Below are 26219 nucleotides of genomic sequence, written 5' to 3'. Positions count from 1 at the left end.
GGTGTATAATGCCCACGTGTATATGCCGCTGCCCTGTGTATAATGCCCATGCGTAAATGCCGCTGCCTTGTGTATAATGCCCACGCATATATGCCGCTGCCCTGTGTATAATGCCCATGCATATATGCCGCTGCCCTGTGTATAATGCCCACGTGTATATGCCGCTGACAGTGTGTATAGTGCCCGGGGTTAACATATAGCAATTTAGGGGGCGCCAAAATGAGATTATATCTTGCCCCCCCCAACCTAAAAACGTTCCAGCGCCCCTGCTGGCAAGTGCATCTGTTTGAAACCCACACTATCCACATCACCCCGAAGCGTTGCGAGTGTAGCGAGCCCAGCGAGGGGACGCAGTACGCATCCTCCCGACCTGTTCATACCCCCACTATCCATCACTATCCCATGGATAGTGGGGGTGTTTCAGGAACACATTCACACCTGTCATGTCTGGCAGGTGAAAAATTGTCAATGGTTCCCACACAATGTGGGACACTACGCTGACTATGTAACTGCCGCCGTGAAACTACACAAGTATCGTTTAACCCTTTGAGTGCAAGTGAATTTGTCAAAATAGGTGTGAAAATTGCCAAGCAAACATTGCTATGTTTCATTATGACCTGTAATTTCTACCTTATATAGGAAATTTTCTTTTCTTTTTACAAAACAGTTTTCATTTGAATTTATATAACAATTTAGAGCGACGCTGGCATATTTAGCAGATATTTTGAACATCTCTCAGAGATGTTGGCATTCAAAGGGTTAAAGTTGGAAGGTATGTCATTATAAAAATACTAAAACTAAGCACAACATAATATAAAATATACTATGCCTCAAGAAATATTTGTATTAAGGTGCCCATACACGGTCCGTTAAACGGATCCGTTTGGGTCTTAATTAGCATGCATCGTATCGGATTGCATGCCTAGTGCATGCCTAGTGCATGCAATGCGATCCGATACGATGTTTAGCTAGTACAAAAAGTATCTGCAGCACATACTTTTTGTACCGTAATATGTGATGCGCGGGAGCGCGCATCGCATAGTACAAAACGGACGGTCCGGGAACGTAGTGCCCCTTAAACATTGCCCATATTACTGCCCCTTACAGAATTCCCATACTGATTCCATATAAGAGGAGAGACCTCATTGCCACGTCCCTCTATCCCCACCACAAACAGGTCCCTGTCCCCCAACATACACCCCATAACCCTCTATCCCCACCACAAACACCCTGTTCCATCCACAGACCCCCTATAAAGCTTTACTCACATATACACCCTATTCCCACTGTTTGTGCCACATTCACTCCCTATTCCTCTACACCACTCCCAATTACTCACCCTACTCTTTCACTGTCCCCAACATACCCATACCATCCAACACCAGGGTGGTGAGTCTGGACCTCTTTTAGGTTTGTTATACTGGAGCTCGAGCATGGTCCCCCTTCTGATGGCCACAACTTACCAGCACATTGGGAGCCGGGTGGGCGGGATGATGATGTTAGCTGCGGCGGCTGTGATGGCTGTCACGAGAGGGGAGCAGTGCCGCGGATCGCCCCTGCGCGCGACATCTGACAGTGGGGACCCCCCAGCTGTCCGCTGCCCAGGCGCTCCCAGTCCCCGCTGTAACAGTGCACTAGTGTGTGCTGCTGCGCCTGCTATTTAAGATTCACATATCCCGCTGGACCGCGCTAGCCAATAGGCGCTCGCGGTCCAGCAGCCACCAGTTGATTGGCTGCTGGACCGCAAGCGCCTATTGGCTGGCGGTCCAGAGGGAGATGTGAATTTTAAATAGCATCACGTCTCCCGCACACAGCGAGCCGCGGTGGGAGCTAGCGGGGGAGATGGAGCGGGCGAGCTGGCGGTGCTGGGACGGCTCCGGCGCCAGGATAGCTTCCATCGCCCGGAGCTGGTGCTCCACAGGCACCGCCCTCGCTACGCCTCTGCCGCCACCGCCCTGATCCCCCTGCCCGGATCCCCCAGCGAGGGTGAGCGGATTCCCGGACCCCGGCCACCATCTTTCCCATTGGGCTGGGCCGGGGGCCGTTAGGTCCTAGGGCCCCTGGGCAACTGCCCATCGTGCCCAATGGGAAAGACGGCACTGCCCCATCCCTCCCCCCATTAGGCAGAGACAGGGCCAGTGGTAGGGTTTTTGGCATCACCCTGCAAACTAGAATGCTTTCCTGTAAGAATTACTGTGCAGGGTCAATGTGGAGTTTACATTTTCCACCTCACCATTAGAGGTGGTGGAACTCAGTTCCACCCCGTTCCCCCTCACTTTAACCCCTGCTTATAGCATACCTCCCAACATTCCCGATTTTATCGGGACAGTCCCGATTGTCAGGGCCTGTCCCACCCGCGGGCGGCAGTGTCCCGCGGTGTGGGGGGGCTGTTGGGAGTCCCCCTGTCAGCTGCTAAGCAGCGGGGAATAAACGCTGTGCGCATGCGCACAGCGTCTATTCCCGCAGCCAGGGGGCTGGGGGCATGGCTATAGGCTCACAGAGCCTCTGGGTCATGCCCCCATAGCGGCAAAATGGGGGCGTGGCCTCGCGGGGAGCCGCGAGTATAGGCCACGCCCCTAAATTAGGCCATCGTCACGATTGAAGAGCTCCAAAAGTTGGGAGGTATGCACATTTCAAACATAACAGGAAATAAAACCCAATATACTTACATGACAGTAAATAATAGCTACACATCTGTTCAAATATGAACACTGTAAAATTTAAACAATATAGTCAAAATCGGATGAAAACTTAGCAGACGAGGCGCACCCCTGTGGGAACGGCATTGAAAGATAAAATAGACTGTGCAGGCAAGCCAATTTCCACTATATTGTAATGTATACAGTCTAGTGTTTTAGTACAGTCAACATTTTCAATCAACAAAATCTCAATTAAATATTATTGTCAGTATCTCAAGTAAATATAGTCAATGGTATCAATCTCGCTGACCAGCATACAGCGCTGAGAGCTTGCGCTGTGTGTGGGCTGTCAGCGGCAGCGCTGTGTGCTGAGCGAAAGCACTGCGGCAGAGGCCGACCTAGAATAGCTAGAAAGCCCTAGGATAAGGAGGATGGGACTCATTGTCAATGTTTAAAGCGGAAAAAAGCGAGGGACCATTTTAGTACTCATTACCATCAAGGGCAATCCGCCGTTTACAAGCAGCACCATAACAGTCAGCAGCACTAGGGGGAGTGAGAGAGTCGCTGCTGTTATCGCTGCCTTAGGAAGCTACTTGCACATGCGCAGTTACACGATCTCGGAGGACCCTGGCAACGCCTATAGGCAATGGAGGGGCGGGATTACAGTGTATGCCGCGATATGATTGGTTTGTGCTGCTGGGACGTAGAGTAGCGTGCGACGGCGAGCGCTTTCCATTGTTGGCGCGTAGCAGCGTGCGTCTCATCCCCGGCATCCGCAGCAGCAGTGCTCCCTCCCAGTGCCCGGTGCCGCTCTACGTACGTCTGTGTCAAGCTGGAGATGAGCGGAGGCGTGTACGGCGGGGGTAAGTGACAGCTCCATAGCCAGCCCGCGTTATCGGACTCTGCACAATGCCAGGGAGCCCGGGTATTAGGGCAATGCTATAACAGAGCAGTTGCGGTCTCCTGCCCCCTCAGGGGTTGGTGGGTGAGTAGCTGCGCCGTATTCCAGTATACACTTCAAACAACAAATCAAATAGAGAAACTGGAAATATGCACTTTCCAGTGCTATCTGCAGCGCCCCGGTGTCCCAGGTAACCCCGGTAACGCAGGAATGGAGATGCTGGTTCTCTAGACCCTTACCGATGTCAGCTGTGGGGAGAGGGTACCCGGGATATAGGTAATCTGTGCCGGTGTTGCACGTATCGTGGTCTTATTAGACAATAATGCATAATAAACCAGTAAGCGCAATAATGCATCTTGCATTTGAAAGGATATATCCCTGCTGGTTATGTGCATATTCTGAGTTGCACACTACTGCTTTAGCATCTTTTGCAGCAGACACATCTGTGACGTTATGCTAATGCTAGAAATAACTCCCTTGATTGTTGGGACATCCACTTCGTATATCTACGATTTCACATTTGTAGCACCCCTATTCTTGGTGTATAATCTCTGTCAGAATATGTCCTCCAACGAGTGCTGTCATGTTTCTGCAACCCTTGGTTCATTAGGTCGAAAGTCAAAAGGTTGGTAGAGTCTAGGTTGACAGGTTTATGGTGTGTCCATGTTTAAATTGTAGCACATGGACACCTGTCTACCGTGTCCCCACACATGGCACCCCTCACATACCATGCTATGTGCAAGGTACCTCACGCCACTACCGCTGCATTTAACACACTGCTCTGTTCCCAGTCGTAGTTTACAGGGGTGGTAAAGTAAAAAATTATGAAAAAGTCATGTCGACTATTTGCACGTGAGCCAATACTGGTCGACCTAAAGCCTGGATTCCCGTAACACACTAATTAGAACGTCTTTGTATGTCTGTTTTAGTACATTCCAGGTATGCCTAATATGTCAGTGCGGCTCTTTCAGTCCTGTAAGTCTGTACACAGACATTGTGCAGTATTCAATGCCGGTGCGAGCGGCCGGCGAGGGGGTTAAACTGCGAGGATCACAGAAAACCAGTGATCCTCGCAGTTTAACCCCCGCGCCGGCCGCTCGCACTATGCAACGTTCCGGGGGAATCCTCGCAGTCACAGGAATATATTCAATGCCGTGGGCGAGCGGTGACTGCGAGCAGGACTTTTTGCTCGCAGTCACCGCTCACCCTGTCAGTATTCAACTGACCCCCCCTCATTCGCAAATTCCCCCTCGCTACGTTTTTTGAGCGAGGGGGAATTTGCGAATGTGCCTCCAAAAGCTGCGAGAGCCGAGGCTAATTACAGCGAGTTTGCTGCACTAGCCTCGGCTCTCGCAGTTAAGGGGAATCCTCGCAGTTCTGTGACTGCGAGGATTCCCCCGGAACGTTGCATAGTGCGAGCGGCCGGCGCGGGGGTTAAACTGCGAGGATCACTGGTTTTCTGTGATCCTCGCAGTTTAACCCCCTCGCCGGCAGCTCGCACCGGCATTGAATACTGCACATAGAACGGCGAGGATTCCCCTAAACTGCGAGAGCCGCGGCTAGTGCAGCAAACTCGCTGTAATTAGCCTCGGCTCTCGCAGCTTTTGGAGGCACATTCGCAAATTCCCCCTCGCTCAAAAAACGGAGCGAGGGGGAATTTGCGAATGAGGGGTGTCAGTTGAATACTGACAGGGTGAGCGGTGACTGCGAGCAAAAAGTCCTGCTCGCAGTCACCGCTCGCCCACGGCATTGAATATATGCCATTGTAGGAAGCATGCTTTAAGAAACTTTCTAGAGTTTGACGTGCAAAAAATCAGTCATTTTACACTAACATTTGTAAACCACATGCAATGCCATCAGCAACCGTTATCTTCCTACTTCATTGTGCCTACTTCTACCAGGTCTGTAAAGAGTCCATTAACAGGTTTGTTATTTTGGCACTGCACTTGTTTAGGGGAGCATTGATTCGTATTGAGCATGGTCATTGATCTCTGATATTTTAAAAGATTAATATTCCTGCCTGCTGTACCACAATTGTTGTTTCAGTACTGTAATCAAAATGTATTAACAGATGAATTGTTCCAAAAATCCTGATGCATCAGCAGTGTAGTTGGCTGGCACTTCTTGCTTCACTGTACTTTTTATTTATTTTGTATATCCCTGCTGTGCATGGCCAATCCTTTTCTACCCTCTAAATTATAGTTTGTAAAATCGCTCAGTTTGTGTACCGAATATCATTTGTCCACAAGTTCGAGGGGAAATCATGAGTGGTTTCTTTACGTCGGCAGTGTTGTCTAGTGTGTGTCCAGCTCAACAGTGCATGTGACAGTAATAAAACTGTCAATTTAGAATCCAGTTCCTGGCTTATTGAAATTTACTAAGATGTGAAATACACTTCACAGGTAATGTTGCTATGGGCCACCAATCAGACTCTACTTCTTTACCACCCTCTAGAAGATAGTAGACAGATTGTTATTGGTTGCCCATTGCAACATGACCTGTGAAGTGTATTTCACATCTTAGTAACTTTCACCCACAGTGTTGAAGCCAGGATGGTAAGGCATATGGGGAAATAATAGTTCTCACCTGGAGACTACCAGGTCAGTTTTAAAAATATCCAGTGCTCTTTCTCGATTCCACTTTAAAAAATTGACATTAGATATAGTACTGGGTATTAAGAGTCTATTTCAGGGGTTCCCAATCTTTTTCCAATGACGGCACCCTAGAGTATCATAATTTTTCCACGGCACCCCTGGGCCCCCCCAACAATATATAAAATTAAGTAGACTGTGTTTATATGTGATTTTTAGGTTCAGTTATGTGGAAAGAGCAGGATTTGCTTCTGATTGTACATATTTTATGATTGGCAGCCACCAGCACTGGTTTTGTCCATAAATAATTGATCATAAATAATTTGCATTCCTCCTGGACGACCAACCCGTGGCACACCTGCAAGTGTCCCGAGGCACCCCAGGGAGCCACGGCACACAGTTTGGGAACCACTGGTCTATTTCATTATTCTAACATCTATATAATGATATGGTCTGTCCTGAGATTGACCTGTCTCCTGCCACAAAAAAATGAACAAGATGTTAGGAGCTTACCCAGTTTAAGTAACCGCAGTCCTTGCATATGACAAATTGTCATTGGTTGGTATTCTGAGCTGCAATAATCCATGCGAAGTACTCATTTGTAATTCACGATATACAATAAATTGCTATAGGCTTATTACTCAATGACTGAACTTCGTGGATTAGCTTTAGTGACTGACTTTTCCCATGCTGGCAATGTTGTGACTGGTGTTGAACCCCTGCTTTGATCCCCATTAAGTGGCCTGTTCTCTTTTGGTGTATAGGGAAACAACAGCATTGTTGTAGTGCCAAAACGACAAAATGCTGGCACTACATTTAAATGGTCTTTTCACTTCAGTGGGTTTCTACATGTTGCAAACAACCTCCATTGAAATGAAAAGCCATTGATATAATGAAAAATAATATATAGTACCCCACTGGTGTAAGTGTTTGAGCTCCAGTGAAGTGGAACATGTTGATTTGTGCACATACAGTAGACTTGTATAAATGCAAATGGTTACCAATACATAAAAGAGAATGTGGTCAATAGCATTTGAGTTCCAGCAAGTAAAAACATAAAATAAATAGAACACCGATTTCTATACAAGTCTTTCTTCTATTGAGTGGAAACCGACCCCAGCACAGATTACATTTCTTATTAAGTTGGTGAATCATTTAAAACTTTGTATATCTCCTTAACTGTACTCTTAGTCATCACTTTGTTAAATAAAGCCGTGCAGGTTTTCCCTGCCTGCAATAAAAAAAAAAAACAGCAGTTGTAGGAATGGGCAGTTTGCAAAGCCGGACTAACTTTAGGGTCCATTAGTTTTCTGCTGCCGCTTTCACACATACATCGGAATCCCCTGATTCTTCAATGTGAACGTGCATCAATCCTGGATTTCCATGTCCACAACCCTGCTACTGACTAGATCATAGAGCGAAGACCCAGACTTTACCTGCTTGATAGACCGGGCAAATGTCCTGGGTGTGGACCCTAGGGAAGACCATAATAAGATTACAGTATCTAGGTCCATAATAAGACTTACAGTATCCAGGTTGACATTGCCCGGTTCTTAACTAAGCTACCGCTGTCCTTGGCTTAGTACACTTTACCATCCCCAATCGTAGCCCTCATGGATTGTACAGTATGAAAAAGTTCGGTACTTATGTATTATCTGGGCTCCCATGTTAAATGCACCCTATTTTTTCATACCCCTACTATCCAACTACGCATGGAGTTGATTTTATATAGTGTAGCGAGCCACCGTGCCCGAAGCGTGGCGAGCGGACACGGTCTCATAAGAAAAACGGGAGCCCAGATATTACATAAGTACCAAAAGTTCATAAAATAAAAACTTGTGTTGACCTAGCACATCTTTTCACTGTTGGCCTAAAACATGTCAACCCATAGTCCGTGCTATGAGGTTTGGTGCGAGGAATACAGTCCATCTGCATGACTCTTGTGTATTTTTCTTCTGTGTGCTCTTTAAAACTGCAAAAGTGGACTTGCAATGTGGAATTGGCTACATATTTATTTCGTTTTTAGATCCTGAACCATACACCAGTGTGGTCCGTAGTGGTCGATTTACTTAAGCACCCTATGAATAGAGCTAGGAGGAAGCCCCCAGTTCTATTCAAATCTGAGCGCTGTTATGTCAGAGAATGCCGATTCGTATGGATGTTTAGTAGCAAGAACTGGCATTCTCTGTTTTAAGAACCCCACTGCGAGGCTGTTTTCGTTGTACTAGGGTACAAAATAGGATTGCTAACCTAGTTGTTTTAGATATCTGCTCACACCACAGGAGAGTATTAGGGGTATTCAATCTCCTGCAGCCATTCCTGACATCTGTTCGGGATCCTATTCAATGATGTCAACTTCACAAGCAGTCGGGCTCGTTCCGCCGATAACGGCAGGGAATTGACGAGCTCCTGGCCTCAGCTCGCCGATTCCTGGATGCTTCTCGTGGCCACACCCCTTCTTGACCCATGGCAGGGGGGACATTGAATCCTGCCTGCAAACACTGCATTTAGCTGCGAGCCTCGCTGATTTAGCGGCCACATACGCTATTTCCCTATCGCTCTAAAAACCTAGCAAGGGGGAAACTGCATCTGCAAGGGGGTCAGTCGAAAAATACAGGTAGCACTGCTTGCTGTCACAGCTTGCAAAAACCATTGAATACACCCCAACGTGATAAAGATAACACAGCAGAGAGCAACACCCCAGGTAGGAAAGAGGTACTGTGTGGGTTTTAAGAGGAGCTGGGTACTAAAATGAATAGGTTAAATATTTTTAAAAGTACATTAAATAATGCAAGTGATTTTTCCCAATATATATTTTATTGAACCTCAAATCATCTACAGAAAAAGGCATTGTTAACTGAAGCGAAATAAGAGGTACAAGCAATTTTCTTCAAACATTTTCTTCACATCATAAACATAGCAGGAATAAACACAGGGGACTGGCCACAATAGGCAAAGTCATATCATAAAGGTCTCAAGACCAAGGGATAAAGAAAAATATGCAACTAAGAGACACCTATTCGGCAAATAGAGATGCTTATTCTCCAACATACACATGAACTGTTGATATGATATACAGTAAGATAGAAAACAGAATGAAAATCTAACAAGGCTAAACACAAAAAAAAATAAAAAAATGAGTGTCTACCCAAAGCCATTGATCCATCCATGAACTGATCCATTCAAGTGACAGGAAAAGTAAAGGGGGAGGAATGTGGAGTGAAACAAGGCAAAGGAGAGGTCAGAGGGTGACTTTCTATTATCGAACAGTTGGTAGAGGTTTTATGAGGTGGACTGGAAACAAGGTTTAACCACCAATTTACTTTGAGGCAGAAGGGTCTGGCTATATTTCCCCCAGCATCTAAACAATGCAGGAGGTCAAAGGTTCCTCATGTAAATCAGTCTCCAGCTATTCTATGTTAAAATGTGGAAAGTGAGCTACTTTTGCTAAAATAACCTTGTGTGTATGAGCCTTAAAAGTAAGCGGAGTGTTTGGAATTCTGTTGACTTAATTTATTGAATACTTCATAGAAATGCCAGGTTGTAAAAGGTGAACCCTGGTATTCCAAGTTACCAGCCAAAGGGAGGTGACAAAGAATAAAAATATTGAAGTTTAAGGAACCTTCTAGCCCGTCTCCAAACCTGGACAGTGGGCAACTGGGTTATCAAATTTTGTTAATGTTAAAGTAGATCGTGCATGTAGCAAATGGCTAAGTGAGAGGAAGACCCAGTTGGGATTCTAGTACCACGTGTGTAAATATACTGCAGTTTCCGATCCAATCCACCACAAAGCAAAGAATACAGGCCAAGTTATAATATTCGATATTCGTCAAATTTATTCCCCCGTTTGCAGGGGCGTAGCCACCGTGAGGCAGCCCCCGCGGTCGCTTGGAGGCGCTACCGCCTGCGGGGTCTGTGGTGGGCGCCGGTGCCTGTTAGGAACAACCTGACTACTGCTGCCACCTCTCCTGTAGTACACCCTTTGGTGCGTCATTCCTCCTCCATCACACCTGCCCGCCCTTCGCTGAGTTGCGTGTGACCAGTGTGACCTAAGCGCTGCGCCCACCCCGGCAATGTACGGGCGCAGGCACCGGGTACTGGCAGCGGCACTCCGCACAGCCGGATGTCATAATGCACTGTGACGGGGAAGTGACGTCGGGCGCGGGAGATATGGAACCCGGCACGACTTGGTCCCTGGAGCTGAGCCCCGTCTGCCGCCGGAGTCGGGGTGAGTGTCTCAGTCGATGCACCCTTATGTATCTGCACGAACAGGGTATTCTCCGCCGTATAGCTGTTCCTAGATGCTGTGGTAGGGTAAAAAGAAAAACAATTGCACTGCCAATATTTATGGAGCAATGCTGAATATTGGTATTTATAATGATGTGTTGCAATCACTGGAACCACTAATTTGGCTATTCTAATTGTTGCAGTTTTCCTCATATCTGTTGCAGTATTTTAAGTCATCCCATCAAGAGCGCTAGCTGTACCCCCTACTACGTCCAGACTATTAATGCACAACATAGCAACCCCACTATAGAGGCTTATAGAAGCAAATACAGACTTTTCTCTTACATCCTGCAGGGGACACTGGCGATCACTGTGGGTAATTAGAGCTGGCTTGCTGGGAGCTGGCACACTATAACTTTAAGAAGCTGGCTCCTCCCCTCTAATACCCCACAATCCCCAGTTAGAAAAATTGTGCCGAGGGAGCTGGACACGCAGGGGTTTTGCTCCTGCTCTTTACTCCTTAGGTTCTTTCTAACTTGCTAAAACTTTTAGTGTTGTCAGCTCCTCATAGCTTTTTCTAACTAGGCTGTGGAGCTGGGCGCCGCTGGTTCTTATCCAGCTGTCTGTCAGGGCCTCCGTCAAAGGCACCTGCCCAGACCTCCTGGTGTGCCTGCGGACCCCCGCCAAAGGGACCGTCATACACCTCCAGCTGCCTGCGGTCACCGGAGATCCGGTGAGTACAGATTATCTCCCCCAGCGTGGCGCTCTGAGCGGGTGCTGCGAGAGCGCTTCTGCACACTCGCTGTTAGTCTGCACGGCCGCCTCCTCCCGCCGGGTGTTCAGCTGCTGCTGCTGCGGCCAGCGCTGGAAGGGAGACGGCTAGTGGGACATTGCAGCGTCTGTGTGCGCACCAGTGCCGGAGCTCAGGCGCGGTAGCGTTCGCGTGGCCGGCGCCATTTTAGTTTACAGTGCCACTGGGGGGGGATGTGTAAGGCATGCTTGTTTAATCATAAACGTTATGATAGTTATGCTGTCACTTCCTTTCCCTTAGGAGTGTACAGCTGTGTGTGGAGACTGTGCTATTTAACCCCTTCAGCGCCTCCAGCGTTTAGCAGGGGAGGTATTTTTCACTGACATTGTTTTTTGATAGCCAGTGATTAAGTGAAGGGGATTTATTTGAGGGGTCAGGCTTAGTCTTCCCTCTGGTGCCCTGCAGTCTCCAGTGCCCATCACTTCTGCTGTTGTGTGAGTGGGTTTGGGTGGCTACCCTTGGTTGTGGTGTATTCTATATTTTCTGTGTGCCTTACAATGACTGGCAAGGCAGCTTCCACCAAGGCCTCTCAGAAGGCTTTTGTTTGTGCGTCATGTGGGTCTAAGTTTTCCCAGTCGTCGCCGGAGGGTAAGGCCACCACCTGTGATGCCTGTCTTGCGGCGTCCCAGGCGCAGTCCAACCCTTTGGCAGTTACCCCGCCGTGGGCAGATTTGTTGGTGGGGGCAATGTCGAAGTTGTCCTCTGAGCTGGCGGAGACCCGCTCAGCTCAGCCGGCATGGGTCTCTACCCTCTCTAGGTCCATGGACACCTTGGTCAATTCCATGGTGGCCCCTGGGGCCCAGCCGGTGCGTCATAAGCGTACCTTGGCCCAGTTACAGGATTCAGATGATGACGACCCTGCGGATCCAGATGAGGATCTGGATCAGGGATTGGACTTGGATGACGATGATGCCCTTCCGCTGGAGCCGGAGCATCAGGCGTCTACGGGAGTGGAAGCCCTCATCATAGCGGTTAAACAGGTGCTTAATTTTCCAGATGAACCGGAGGTGGTTTCGCAGGAGCTTGACCTGTTTGCTCTACCGTCTAAGCCGCTAGTTGTGTTCCCGTTTCCAAAGCAGGAACAATTGACAGCGGCTTGGCAGAATCCTGATAAGAGATTTCAGGTTCCAAAACGGTTCCTGTCTGTCTACCCGTTTCAGCCAGCTGCTCTGTCGGAGTGGGTAACTCCGCCTCCGGTCGATGCTTCAGTTTCTAGACTGTCCAAGAAGACCACTCTTCCAGTCCCGGGGGCTTCCACGCTAAAGGATCCGTCCGACAGGAAGCTCGAGAACACCCTTAAAGCTATTTATGTGGCTGCGGGCACTCAGTTGCGTCCGGCAGTGGTTTCAGCTTGGGTGAATAAAGCCATATCCAAGTGGTCTGCTCAGCTTATTCAGGGGTTGGATGATGGTACTCCCCGTCAAGATCTTCGTTTACTAGCGGAGCACATTCATGAGTCGGCTGAATTCTTAGCGGATACCTCTAAGGATATCACTATGATTGCTACGCGCATTTCGGCCAATTCTATTGCTGCTCGTCGGTCATTGTGGTTACGCTCCTGGCAAGCTGATGTGGAATCCAAAAAGGCGGTGGAGGCTCTGCCGTTTACCGGGGACATGCTTTTTGGTCCTGAACTGGACAAGTGGATTTCCCAGGCCACGGGTGGGAAATCAACATTTTTGCCGTCAGCACCCCCTCCAGCCAGGCGTCAGTACACGGGGCCGTCTTTCCAGTCCTTTCGGCCGCAGCAGTCCTTTCGGGGCCGTGGTAGAGGCTCGGCCTTCTCCTTTCGAGGCGGCAGAGGCAGAGCGAGAGGTCAGGCTGCCGCGAGACCCCAGCAGCCTAAGCCTCAGGACAAACCTGCAGCATGACTATCCACCAGCGATGCTGGGAAGCTCTCAGGTCGGGGCCCGGTTGCTGGATTTCCGAGAGCAGTGGCTGTCCACGACTTCGGATCCCTGGACTCGACTTCTCATTTCGGAAGGTTACAAGATCCAGTTTTCGGGCCGTCCTCCTTCCAGGTTCTTCAGGACCGGGCTTCCGCACGCTCCAGAAAAAAGGTTGCATCTTCAGCAGGCAATCCAAAAGCTCTTGCAGTCTCAGGTGATTATTCCAGTGCCGTTCGAACAAAGAGGACAAGGGTTCTATTGCAATCTTTTTGTAGTGCCCAAGCCAGACGGATCGGTCAGGCCTATCCTAAATCTCAAGGCTCTCAACTTGTTTGTACAGTATCAGCGGTTCAAGATGGAATCTATTCACTCTGTGATAGCCTCCCTGGAGCCGCAGGAGTTTTTGGTATCCCTCGACATAAAGGATGCTTACCTTCATGTTCCCATTTGGATTCATCACCAGTCTTTTCTCAGGTTTGCAGTGGGTCACGAACACTTCCAGTTTCGGGCCCTCCCGTTTGGCTTGTCATCAGCCCCTCGGGTGTTCACGAAGCTGTTGTCGGTACTCATAGCTCACTTGAGGCTTCAGGGTCTCAATATAGTGCCTTATCTAGACGACCTGCTGATAAAGGCCCCATCACCTGCAATCCTGCAGGAACATTTACGCTTGACGATCCAGTTTTTGATCCAACATGGCTGGATAATCAATTATCAGAAGTCCGCACTCGTTCCAGCGCAGTCTCTTCAATTCCTGGGTCTGATTCTAGACACAAAGAATCAGAGAGTGATCCTTCCGGAGGACAAGGCGGAAGCTATCCGGCTTCTGGTGCGTCAGGTGCTTCAACACAGACGAGTTCAGATCCTTCTTTGCATTCGCCTTTTAGGCAAGATGGTGGCGGCGTTTCCAGCCCTCCAGTTCGGCAGGTTCCATTCGCGGACTCTGCAGCTGGATCTGTTGAGTCAGTGGTCGGGCTCGCACCTCTTCATGCACCGAAGCGTGCAGCTGTCCAGAGTCACAAGGTTGTCACTCATGTGGTGGCTACACAAACCGACTTTGACTCTGGGGCGTCGCTTCGCAGTCTGGGATTGGATAGTCCTCACCACCGACGCCAGCCTCACAGGTTGGGGGGCGGTCGTCTTAACGCATCGGCTGCAGGGGCTGTGGACTCAGGCGGAGTCCAGCCTGTCGATCAATGTGTTGGAGCTAAGGGCGATTTTCAATGCTCTGCTAGCGGTTCAGGACACTCTGAGAGGTCACCCCGTGAAGATACAGTCGGACAATGCGACGGCGGTCGCCTACGTAAACCGACAGGGGGGGACAAAGAGCCGAAACGCCATGAAGGAGGTTTCCAGGATCCTTCGTTGGGCAGAAAGACAGGGCGTAATTCTAACAGCCGTCTACCTGCCGGGAGTCGACAATTGGGAAGCTGATTTTCTCAGCAGAACGGAGTTGCATCCCGGAGAGTGGTCGCTCCATCCCGAGGTCTTCCAACAAATTGTCAGTCGGTGGGGTCTTCCAGAAGTAGACCTTATGGCTTCTCGCCACAACCATCAGCTCCCACTTTACGTCTCTCGGACAAGAGACGCAGGGGCTTGGGCGGTGGACGCGTTGGAAATCCCTTGGACATTCCAATTGGTTTACCTGTTCCCTCCAATTCCTCTTCTCGGAAGAGTTCTCAAGAAATTAAGGCGAGAACAGACTCAGGCGATATTGATAGCCCCGTTTTGGCCCAGACGGACGTGGTTCGCAGACATCCAGAGTCTTCTCGGGGACGATCCCTGGACTCTTCCGGACAGGCCAGATCTATTGCAGCAGGGTCCCTTCTTGCATCCCGCTCTCCGGCCCCTCCGTTTGACGGCGTGGCTATTGAGACCGATGTCCTGAGGAAGAAGGGGATCCCTTCCTCAGTCATTCCGACAATGCTCAAGGCCCGCAAGCCGGTATCGGCCGCCCACTATCACCGCATTTGGCAGTCATACTGCCGCTGGTGTTCTGGTAGAGGTTATTCCTTCAGGTCTTTTCGTTTGCCTCGCCTGCTCAGTTTTTTACAGTCAGGTTTAGACGGAGGTCTTCGTTTGAGTTCACTAAGGGTCCAGGTTTCGGCCCTATCTGTTCTTTTTCAAAGGAAATTAGCCCTTCTGCCGGAGGTTCAGACATTTTTTCAAGGGGTGGCCAGGGTTCAGTCGCCCTTTATACCTCCTACTCCTCCGTGGGACTTGAATCTTGTTTTACGTTTTCTCCAGTCGGAGACTTTTGAGCCTCTGGAGTCGGCGGAATTGAAATTCCTGACATGGAAGACGGTTATTCTTTTGGCTCTAGCCTCTGCAAGGCGGGTCTCGGAGATTGGGGCTCTCTCGTGTAAAGCTCCTTTTCTCGTCTTTCATTCTGACAGAGCCGAGCTTCGTACGCAGGCCTCTTTCTTGCCGAAGGTGGTTACATCTTTCCATGTTAACCAGCCCATCGTCATTCCGTCATTCCCTGATACGGACCAGGGTTCTGTCTCTCTGGATGTTGTACGGGCTCTTCGCATTTATGTTTCCAGAACTTCATCCTTAAGGAAGTCGGATAATCTTTTTGTTCTCTATGATGCGTTGAAACGTGGATGGCCGGCTTCCAAGCAGACTATTGCCCGCTGGATTAAGCTGACCATTAAGCAAGCATACTTAGCCGAGGGAAGGATCCCTCCTGTTTCCATTACGGCCCATTCCACTCGGTCGGTTGGAACTTCTTGGGCGGCCAGGCGAGGGGCTTCCACTTCGCAATTGTGTAGGGCGGCTACTTGGTCTTCCGCCCACACTTTCGTCAAGTTCTATAAGTTTGACACATTCGCCTCGTCCTCTGCGGACTTTGGTCGTTTGGTCTTGCAGGTTCCCACGAGTTCTCCCGCCCAGGGGGATATCTTTGGAACCTCCCCACAGTGATCGCCAGTGTCCCCTGCAGGATGTAAGAGAAAATAGGAATTTGGTACCTACCGGTAATTCCGTTTCTCTGAATCCGCAGGGGACACTGGCCTCCCTCCCAACTCGTGTTGCCTGCCAGTTTTTGTTTGGTATTCATGATTTATGTGTGTATGTTGTTGTAGCCTGGTGTCTTCTCCTCTCGTTACCAATTTTCCTAACTGGGGATTGTGGGGTATTAGAGGGGAGGAGCCAGCTTCTTAAAGTTATAGTGTGCCAGCTCCCAGCAAGCCAGCTCTAATTACCCACAGTGATCGCCAGTGTCCCCTGCGGATTCAGAGAAACGGAATTACCGGTAGGTACCAAATTCCTATTTTTTTCTCTCTTGTGCTCTCAAGGTGCCAGGAAGATGTGTGCTCAACATTGAAGGTAGATGCCAATCCTGGGGCATTTTTTCAATTCCGGAATTCCAGTTTGAAAAATTCCCAATTCCGGCATTCCTAAATAAACACCCCCCCCCCCCCCTCAGGTTATAGTGTTTATCATGCCCAGTGCATGCCGCATGGAGCTATGAGGAGAAGCCCCAGGCAGAGTAGTTCCTGTGCCATAAAGGAGCCCTGGCCCTTGCAGCAATGATGACCTTCCTGGGATAACCATGCCCTCAATGTGGGTGATGACTGCACAGAAGTACCTGCAGCAGAGCAGTCTCTTCCCCTACTACTGTGGACATTAAGTGTAGGCTGTGCTACTACTCTGGGCATTATATGTAAGGGATGCTACCTCTGTGGGCATTGTGTATAAGTGGTATTACTGTTGGTATTGTCCATGTTAGTGGTTCTACTACTGTGGGAATTGTGCATTTAATCTCTTCTACTACTATGGGCATGTATGTAAGGGGCAGTGTAGTATAATGTGAACAGGGGGCACTAACATGACTGCTTCAATGTGACACATACCCCAGTTCCTACTTCGACTATATATATATATATATATATATATATATATATATATATATATATATATATATATATATATATATATATATATATATATATATATATATATATATATATATATATATATATATATATATATATATATATATATATATATATATATAAAATGTAAAAACAAGTGGCATACAGAGTCGGGGGGGGGCGCAGGAAACTTTTTTGGCTTGGGGGAGCAAATTTTATAGTTACGCCACTGCCCGTTTGGGTGGATTGCATCATATTTTTAAGGCTGATTCTTTGTCTGTCTTTATAATTCCAAATGAATTTGGAAAGAATGGATTTAAGTCTTATAATTTTCTTGTTTAGATGAAGTCGGAGCCTTGGTTTTTGATATTGGCTCCTTTTCCGTACGTGCTGGCTATGCGGGAGAGGACTGTCCAAAGGTAAGTAATTAAACTGGCATTTATATATGTACCAGATATTGGAATAGACACTTTCTGAGCACTACTTCATTAAATGTTGAAGATTATTATTAAAATATATATATATATATATATATATATATATATATATATATATATGTATATGTGTGTATATATATATATATTTATTTTTTTGTGCTGCTAATTTGTGGGAACTTGAGTTTCGATCACAATATAATACATGTATATATACTTTTTGAAGTCTTCAATGTCTAACACAAATTAAGATATTCTAAAACTTGGTCCTAGTAGTATGAAATGAATGTGTCTTTCTATGCTCCTATAGTGTGAATAATTATTCTAATAATTTACATTAAACCTTGCAGGTAGATTTCCCTACAACCATTGGTATGGTACTTGATAGGGAAGATGGCAGCACACCAATGGAAACTGATGGAGATCAAAGCAAGTCAAGAGGTCCAACATATTACATTGATACTAACACACTCAGGGTACCACGGGAAAACATGGAGGCCTTTTCACCACTAAAAAATGGAATGAGTAAGTTGTTTCACAGTATCATTAGAGTGTTAGACTGCATTTGCCTATTTTATAGATCATGTTTAAATGGGTCAAGCAGGAAGTGGGAGGAAAGAACAGCAGTAAGGCAGTTGTAGACGACACACTCCAGGCATTTGGAAAAGGAAGGGAAGTTATAGATGTAATGTTATTTGTAGAGTGTGTTAGAATTAAGGGTAGGTGTTTTTAAGAATGGAGAAGACCTAGCCATGCTTTAACCACTTGAATGGTATGCCGCTGTGGGCTGTCCCGGAAAATTTCCAGGCATACCACTAAAATTAAGGTGTGGTGTCCAGGTGTGCATCACCTGTCTGGACCCCCCCCCCCCCCCCCCCCAGTGGCCGCTCTGCTATCCCCTCCCATCAATCCCTCTCCGCTCTCGCGATTGTATGCTGGAGCTCCCCTGCCGCCATTAGTTCTAGTAATTGACAGGCGGCAGGCTCGGGGATGTTCGGCGCGGCTCAGGGGGACTCAGGATTTCGGGCGCCCGAGCCGCCTTGAACATCCCCGAGTCTGCCACCTATTATGATCGGCGGCAGGGCACATGAGCTACGGCGCTGGAGCAGAGATGAGGGGGAGCGGCAGGATGGGAGAGAGACGCGGGGGTGGCCCAGAACTCTGTGGTGGGTTTTGCTGGGGCAGGACAAACCTGCCCTGGTAGGTTTGTCCTGCCCCATCAAAACTACCACTCAAGGGGTTAATGCAGAATGGACACTGCCTGATTAAAAGAAATAGATTAATGAGGTGGGCAAGCAGGAGAGGTGGTAGAGGAGGCTAAAGGGGGATAAGGGCAAGGGTGGGAGGTATAGATCGGCTGGATGAGTGCCATGACTCAATCCTCAGATAAGTGGGTGAAAGAAGTTGACAAGATGGATGAGGGGATGTAGGCTGGCAAAGGAGGGGCAGGTATGAGCGTCTGGTGGTGTGTAATGTCCTGTCATAAAGAGTCTGAGTGTGAAGTAATGGCCAAAGAGTATAAGTGGGGTGCTCAGACGAGGGAGTTGAAAGTACTCAATAGATGCCGTGGGTATGAGGAATGGGGAGGGTGAGAGGTCCTTGAAATACAGCTGTTTAGAGAGGGAGAGGTCAATCACTGATGCTCAGCCGTAAATGAAGACTTTTGCAGGTATCTGGTACGTTTTGGAATACCAGAGTTAAGTTGTGGGTCTGACAGGATGAGTAGTGATTACCGGAGCAAGTCAAGAGCAGAAGTAAGGGAGGTGTTGTATAAAGAAGTTGCTTGTTCAGGGCAGGGGAGAGAGACAATTGTTGAGAGAAGCGAGTCCAGCAAAGAGTATGTGGATTAATTGGTAGCATTAAGAGTCAGTGATGGATATGTTTAGAGAAGGTGATGGTCAGAGAGGGGGAATGGGTGCAATTAGTGATATCTCAACAGTGATAACACCAGATTACGCGAGTGACCACTTACAATGTATGGTAAGAAAGTTCCATTGGTAACCTAACAATGATGTGCGGGTAAGGATTTCAGAAGCGGAGGTATTTGTAGGAATATCGAAGGGCATATTAAGGTCTCCTTGATTGGCCCTAATATAGGGCACTTTCTCGTTTTAGAAACGGATAGGGTTAATACACCCTCAATTCAATATACATATGTGACACAAAATTCAAGGATTTATTTTAATAATAACCCATTAATAAAGTTTATATTTTAACCATCAATTATGTGGAGGGATGAGTCCTCTTGGTTTCCCCTGCTTTCTTTGGATTAATCTTATACATTTGAAACTATTGGACAGCACTAACTGTAACTGACACTTTTTGAAAACAGATGTAGAACCCATATATCTCTCATTGGGCGAGATGTACTAAGCCTTGAAAAGTGTTAAAATGGAGAGTGAAAACCTACCAACCAATCAGCTCCTACCTATCATTTTTCAAACACAGCCTGGAGTATGGCAGTTAAGAGCTGATTGGCTGGTGGTTTATCACTTTCCATTTTTTTATTTTAAATTCAATATTTTTTATTGAGTTTTCCAACACAAAAAGACATACATAACAAAACAGACAATGAAGAAGGGTGTTGCATATAAGATAGGTTGTATACAAATAGGATACAATCAAAGTAATGTATTATAATGTGTCAACATGAAGACCAGATGAGCATGTAGAAAGACATGGTGAGAATATTCATATAGGTACATACATATTACTCCAAGCACAATTTAGGTAATTAGGCAGCTACCCAAAGGTGCCATTTGGGTATAGTGGTACGGATATATTGTTTTAAATAAAGTCTTTTTATTAGACAATAAAATAAAAACTGTACAGATCATTGTAACACAGTGATCAATCACATACAAAGATATTTATGCATATCCATTTCGAAACAAGAATATAATCTGCATACAATGTATGAAAAATATATGGTGTTATGCACTTATAGAAATAAAGACAACATTAAACACTTAATGTCTGAGTTCTGTACATTTGAAATATCTATGCCAAAATATAAATTTCTAATACTTAAAGAAAGAAGGAAAAAAAAAGAAGGAATACAAGAAAAGAGGGTATCATGCAAACATCGATAAGGGGATATATCCCACATACAAAAAGAGCATCACATTGAAACAATATCTCCCAACGAATAGATAGGCAGGAGACGGTCAATACGAATAGTAATAACCTAGTCCAGACACATTCCTATTTCAACTACTAATCCCCAAAGTGGCTACTAGAATGCGGACCCAGTGATATTATGAATGGAATGAAGAGTGTGGGGATTCCAACCATCTGTTCTAAATTTTATCAAACTTAGCCATAGTACCGTGAGACATGTATACATATTTTTCACTTTGTACAGTAGTGTTTAGTGGTACAGATATATAAGGAATAAATAATGGGAGAAACCCCATATGATTGGTTAAATATCACACGCCCAAATATGGTTAATCAAGAAAATAGATCACATTAGCTTATGGTAGCATAATTGGCGTCCCTCCTTTAAAAAAAGAAAAGTCAAAGTCCTAAAACAACTCTCCCTGAAAACCCCCCCACCCTGTATGACCTATCCCCAACTTAGGTATACCTGGAGCTTTAAACATACCCCCCCACCCCACTAACTACAAAAACCCCTACCCACCCATCCACCTATGGGGACAAAGTACTAATGACCCCGACCAGGGTGTATCTGGCTCTCCCGCCATAAGGATGTATAATTGGATCTTCACAGAATATTCCGTGTTAGGTCAAATTAGTAGAGGAGAGGTAGGTTAACATTTTTTTAAACAGCAAACGGAAGGATTGGAAACAAAACTTCCACAGTAATAGAATAAATTGAAGTATCAGACCGGCCATCCCTGTATAACCCAACAGGACCTAGGTAGGGTGGCAATCCCAGCCCAAACTAATCCAGCATGTTTGGAGACAATAGGACCCAATGTGGCCAGCACCGAAAGAATAAACAGCACTGATAGCAGGGTGTCACCTTCATGCTGTTCAGATATACAAAAGCAGAAAGTCTGTCATATAAAGTAACAGGATAAAAATATATAAACGGAATATAATCGTATTTAGCAACACAATGTAGTGTGTCACGATTTTTCCACAGCACAGAATAATATTATGAACAAGAAATAAAATTATTTAGTATGATATATAAGAGCAAGATCAACATTCCAATATAGACAAATCCCTAATCTGGCCAGTTCTCAGTCCCATTATGAAGCAAAATGAGATTTCTGTTCCCACGCCAGGGCAATTTAGGTGCACTCACAGCAAGCTCCTCGTACGCAGATGGTTGAAGTGATCCAGTAATCAACTGATGAAATCCCAATGTCCGTGTAAAGGAGGCATCCTTACCACAGAGCTTAAACATGCAGTAGTCAGAAGCCTGCAGAGTTTTGGTATCCAGAGGACATACATAGCCCAAAGTGTGACCAGCCCCGTGAGCCACACATCCAGCAGTAGTATTGAGACCAACATAAAGGGTTGTGGTAACCCCACCACAGGCTCGGACAAATCTTGAGTGGGCAATGAAATATAAGTATTTCGTTCAGGGACCAGGAAGTGTACAGGTATATAATCATTCCCACCTGTAGCAGTCTCCTGTGTAGCAGATGGATAGAAAGCAATGTCCCCCTGTATGTTAGCCGGGTGTTTAATAGTAGCATAGCTGCAGCAGTCGACAGAAGTAGAATTAACCCTTTCATCTTGGATACAGGGATCGGAGGTATCAGGGGTTAAATCAGTATGCAGTAGATTAATTTTGTGGAGGAGCCTCTGACTTGAATCTTGAATATATTGAAGAATTAGAGAGACATCCATGTTTATGGAGGTATATAAATCGGCAGAAATCAAATAGTTCTATAACAATTAGTAGTAGAATAAGTGCAAGATCCAACTCACTGACAGATGTATAATGCGGTAGCAGGAGAATAAAGCTCTGTGTGTCTACGAGCCGTGCGGTGGATGGAACAGCAGATCACTGCTATTATCTTTACACTGTCACCGCACGGAAATGTTCATTCAGGAGGCCCCAAGATGGCTGCGCGTCTCCTTAGGATCTCAATTTCTGGCGACAAGAGGGCAAAGGGCATCCAGGAGGTACCTGATTATTCCAGCGGGCAAAGGGAGTCTCGGTTGCTGGGCGCATAGGAAGTATAGCCGAGCAGGACACTCGGCTATGATGCACCACAGTCCAGAGCGCCACACCGGCGGGCCCCACCGACGAGAACAGCGGATCACAGGCGCGGAAAGACCAGCGGGAGGACACACCCGACCGCCGCAGGAGGTTCAGGAGATGTTCCCTAGGTTCAAGAAGCCTGGGACAGTGGGAGAAAACGGCTGTTAGGGGTATTTTCCAGGATTTCAGGCGGGAGAGCCAGATTGCACGTCTTCTCCCCCCCCCCCCCCCCCCAGTCCGTCGGGCCACGCCCCCCTATCACTTTCCATTTTATCACTTTTGAAGCTTAGTACATCTGGCCCCTTATCACTACAACTAAGGGTTATGACCTTAGTGCGGGAATCCCTTAATTAATCGATATTGAAGTCGCCTATGATTATAGAGGGAAGATCTGAGGAGGGGAATTAAGTCAGAAAAGTTGTAAACAAATTTGGATGGAGGGATAATGATAATTGACAGTAACTTGAAGTTGCATGGGTTGGAAGAGGTGTAACACATGAACCTTAAAAGTGGACAATGTAAGGGACAGTTCTGAGGGTATGAGTTGAAAGGAGTAACCAAAGGACCGAAAGACTCCAACATTACCACCCTGTGGTGTGTGTGCAAGAATGTGAAACCCCAGTGGGACTGCGGATGAGGTAGGGTCAGAGTGAAATCCAGGTTCCATAATGACTGAGATTCAGGGAGTTGGAGATGACCAGCTCAGAGATCAGTTTGTTAGACAGATCTGGCATTACAGAGGACACACAAGCGAAGGAAACCAACCTTATGGGCTCCGAATCAGTCATTTAGAGCAGGGTTCTGCCATCCCTCAGGTCATAAGTAGTTCTGGCAGGCATAGCATACACACATTCTTGTGTAGTCCAGATTGGGGTTAGGCCTGCCTTCAACATAGAGCATATGGTGCTATTTAATATGCAGTTGATGCCTGTTTTACACTTTTGATGCTAGTATCTGTATATTCCATAAACAGTGTATTTGGCTTACATTTTAAGTGTGGTTTGTTTTTTTAACAGTGATACTTGTATTGATTTTTGTTCCCGTTGTTTTCTGTTTCTTTTAGTTGAAGATTGGGATAGTTTTCAGGCTATTTTAGACCATACTTATAAAATGCATATCAAGTCAGAAGCTAGTTTGCATCCGGTGCTGATGTCTGAGGCAGCTGTAAGTAACTTTTCTTAAAATATAATGTCTAATGTTAATTATCATTTATTAATTTTTTATTAAATGTTTAAACATAAACTGTTCATTAATAGATGACATAGCTTGTTATCTTACTTACCAAAATTGTCATATTCATGTTTCTATAATATCTATAGCAATAATGGTATAGAGCAGACTGCGTTTAGCTGCAGTCTCCAGTTGGTGCAGCTGTGTATGTGCCTCTCTGGGAGCTAAATTCAGATAGAATATTACTTACTTCTCTCCTCTGTGGGGTGCAAGCACCAAATGAAGCAATGTTTCTTATAAATATCTTACTTTCGTTAGTTTGATTCATTGTTCTAAATATTGTTCATCCACAAACCCTGGAAATTGTAGTCTTTTAAGGAAGAAATGTCTGCTGCAATTTTGTGGATGTGTGTGGGTGTTGTCTTTTTTTACTTCACATGTTCTTCCTTTTAGTGGAATACTAGAGCAAAACGGGAAAAGTTGACTGAGCTGATGTTTGAGCATTATAATATTCCAGCTTTCTTCTTATGCAAAACTGCAGTTCTTTCTGCGTATCCTTTTTACATAATTAAGTGTGCTCATATTTCTGGGTAATGATTTTTTTAAAATATAAAATTACTTTTAGACCAAATTTTAACACCTACAAAACATTCCCTTTTTTTTATTTTTTTAAAGAAATGTTATTCCTTATAATAAGTCAGATGTATAAAGCCTATCATGCCTGATAAAGAGGAAGGTGACACAGCTGACTGGCTGGTACGTTATCACCTTCTACTTTATCACTTCACTAAGCTTAATACATCTGCCCCAATGGGTTGTATCCAATTACCTGTGATCACTGTTCAGGGGTAACTGCCTCACCTAGGGCTGTCCAGTTAGTTTAAATAAGTTGGCGCGTACCAGGGTTTCAGGAATTTTTTGTTTTAGCAGCAAAATTCCCGAAAGCAGCAGCTTTCATTGAACCAGTGTTTTTGTTGGGGCTTATATTCCTCTGGGCAGACCAATGAGATTGCCAATAAATAAAAAAAAACCCATCAGAGAAATATCATGAAAAAAAAGTGCATTTGGGGGTATTCAATTAGCCATGAAAAAAAAACATTCCCCCCCCCCCCCCCCCCCCCCATATCTCTTATATATTTGGCTACATCTGTCACTCAAAGTGTGTCTGGAGCTGTAACGCTGGGTGGAGCCTCTGACTCACATGACTGACTCACATGACAGAGAACCAGCCCAGTGAGCCCACAGACAGTGCCAGACACCCTCTGCCTCTCCATGTTACACAGCAAAGACACAGCTACTCACCAGACACACCAGGTGAGCGCCCCACACCTCCATACCTCCCAACATGACCCTCTCCAGGAGGGACAGAATGCTCTGTTTGTGGACTTCATCTTAATTTATGATTGTCATCACCTGTTTTAAACAGGGTAATTGATAAGAAAGGTGTTTAAGCACAGGTGATGGTAATCTATAAATTAAGAAGAAAGTCCAGAAACAGAGCAATGTGTCCCTCCTGGAGAGGGTCATGTTGGGAGGTATGCACCTCCCCCCCCCCCCCCCCCCCCATTCACGGCATCCCCACGATTAAATGGCACATGCAAAACACTGCCATGGCTATGGTCGACAATGAAAAAGGTTGACAAGATTTATTTTTCACTTTTTCAATGTTTTCATATTTATTCTCATGTGTCGACATGGACACCAATGAAGTGCCACACTTATGTCAACATTTACATGTGTTGACCTTTCTGTGTTGATTTTTTTTCTTGTGGCGATTCGCTGCACCCCCCGCGACCCCCCTCCCGCGATTTGCAGCACACCCCCCGCAATTCGCGGCACCCCCGGTGACTCACGCGATTCGCGGCCCCACCCCGTGGCACCCCCCCCTCCTGCGATTCGCGGCACCCCGCGACCCCCCCTCCCACGATTCGCACCAACCCGCCGGGCCCCCCCTCCCGCGGTTCACGGTGCCCCCCACAACCCCCCCTACCGCTATTCCCCACCCCTGACCCCCCCTCCTGTCATTGCGGCAACCCCCCGCCCCCGCGACCCACCCTCCCGCGATTCACTGCAACCCCCCTCCCACGATTCGCGGCACCCCTACCCCCGCGACCCCCCCTCTCGCAATTCACGGCATCCACCCACGACCCCTCCTTCCGTGATTCGCGGACACCCCACACCCCCGCGCGCGATTCACGGCAACCCCAGGATTAAATGGCACATGCAAAACACTGGCACGGCTATGGTCGACAATAAAAAAGGTTGACATGAGTTTTTGAAGATTTATTTTTCTTTTTTTGAATGTTTTCATATTCATTCTCATGTGTCGACATGGACACCGATGAAGTGCCACACTTATGTCAACATTTACATGTGTTGAACTTTCTGTGTTGATTTTTTCTTGTAGCAATTTTTTTCTAGTGACAACTATGAACTATGTGCACGTCAACCTACACCTCATCAACCAATTCTTTGTATAATATATAACACCTGTTCT

At 46.6% G+C, this 26219-nt stretch overlaps 1 protein-coding gene across 1 annotated transcript in view; it reads left to right on the top strand.

The window, feature by feature from the left end:
- The first annotated feature begins 3342 nt into the window (after positions 1–3342).
- Positions 3343–26219, top strand: part of LOC146064332 (actin-like protein 6A) — a 37720-nt gene continuing 14843 nt past the window's right edge. The window contains exons 1-5 of the mRNA XM_083177705.1: positions 3343–3502; positions 17276–17352; positions 17718–17892; positions 23616–23716; positions 24176–24273. Of these exons, the coding sequence (XP_083033831.1) occupies positions 3478–3502; positions 17276–17352; positions 17718–17892; positions 23616–23716; positions 24176–24273 (476 nt within the window). The 5' untranslated portion in view covers positions 3343–3477. The remainder of the gene's footprint in view (positions 3503–17275; positions 17353–17717; positions 17893–23615; positions 23717–24175; positions 24274–26219) is intronic.

The sequence above is a fragment of the Crinia signifera genome, chromosome 3 (genome assembly GCF_055691185.1).
Source record: "Crinia signifera chromosome 3, ASM5569118v1, whole genome shotgun sequence".
Classification (NCBI taxonomy): Eukaryota; Metazoa; Chordata; class Amphibia; order Anura; family Myobatrachidae; genus Crinia; species Crinia signifera.
The sequence above is the reverse complement of the archived record's forward strand: the minus strand, read 5'-3'. Positions and strand labels throughout refer to the sequence as shown.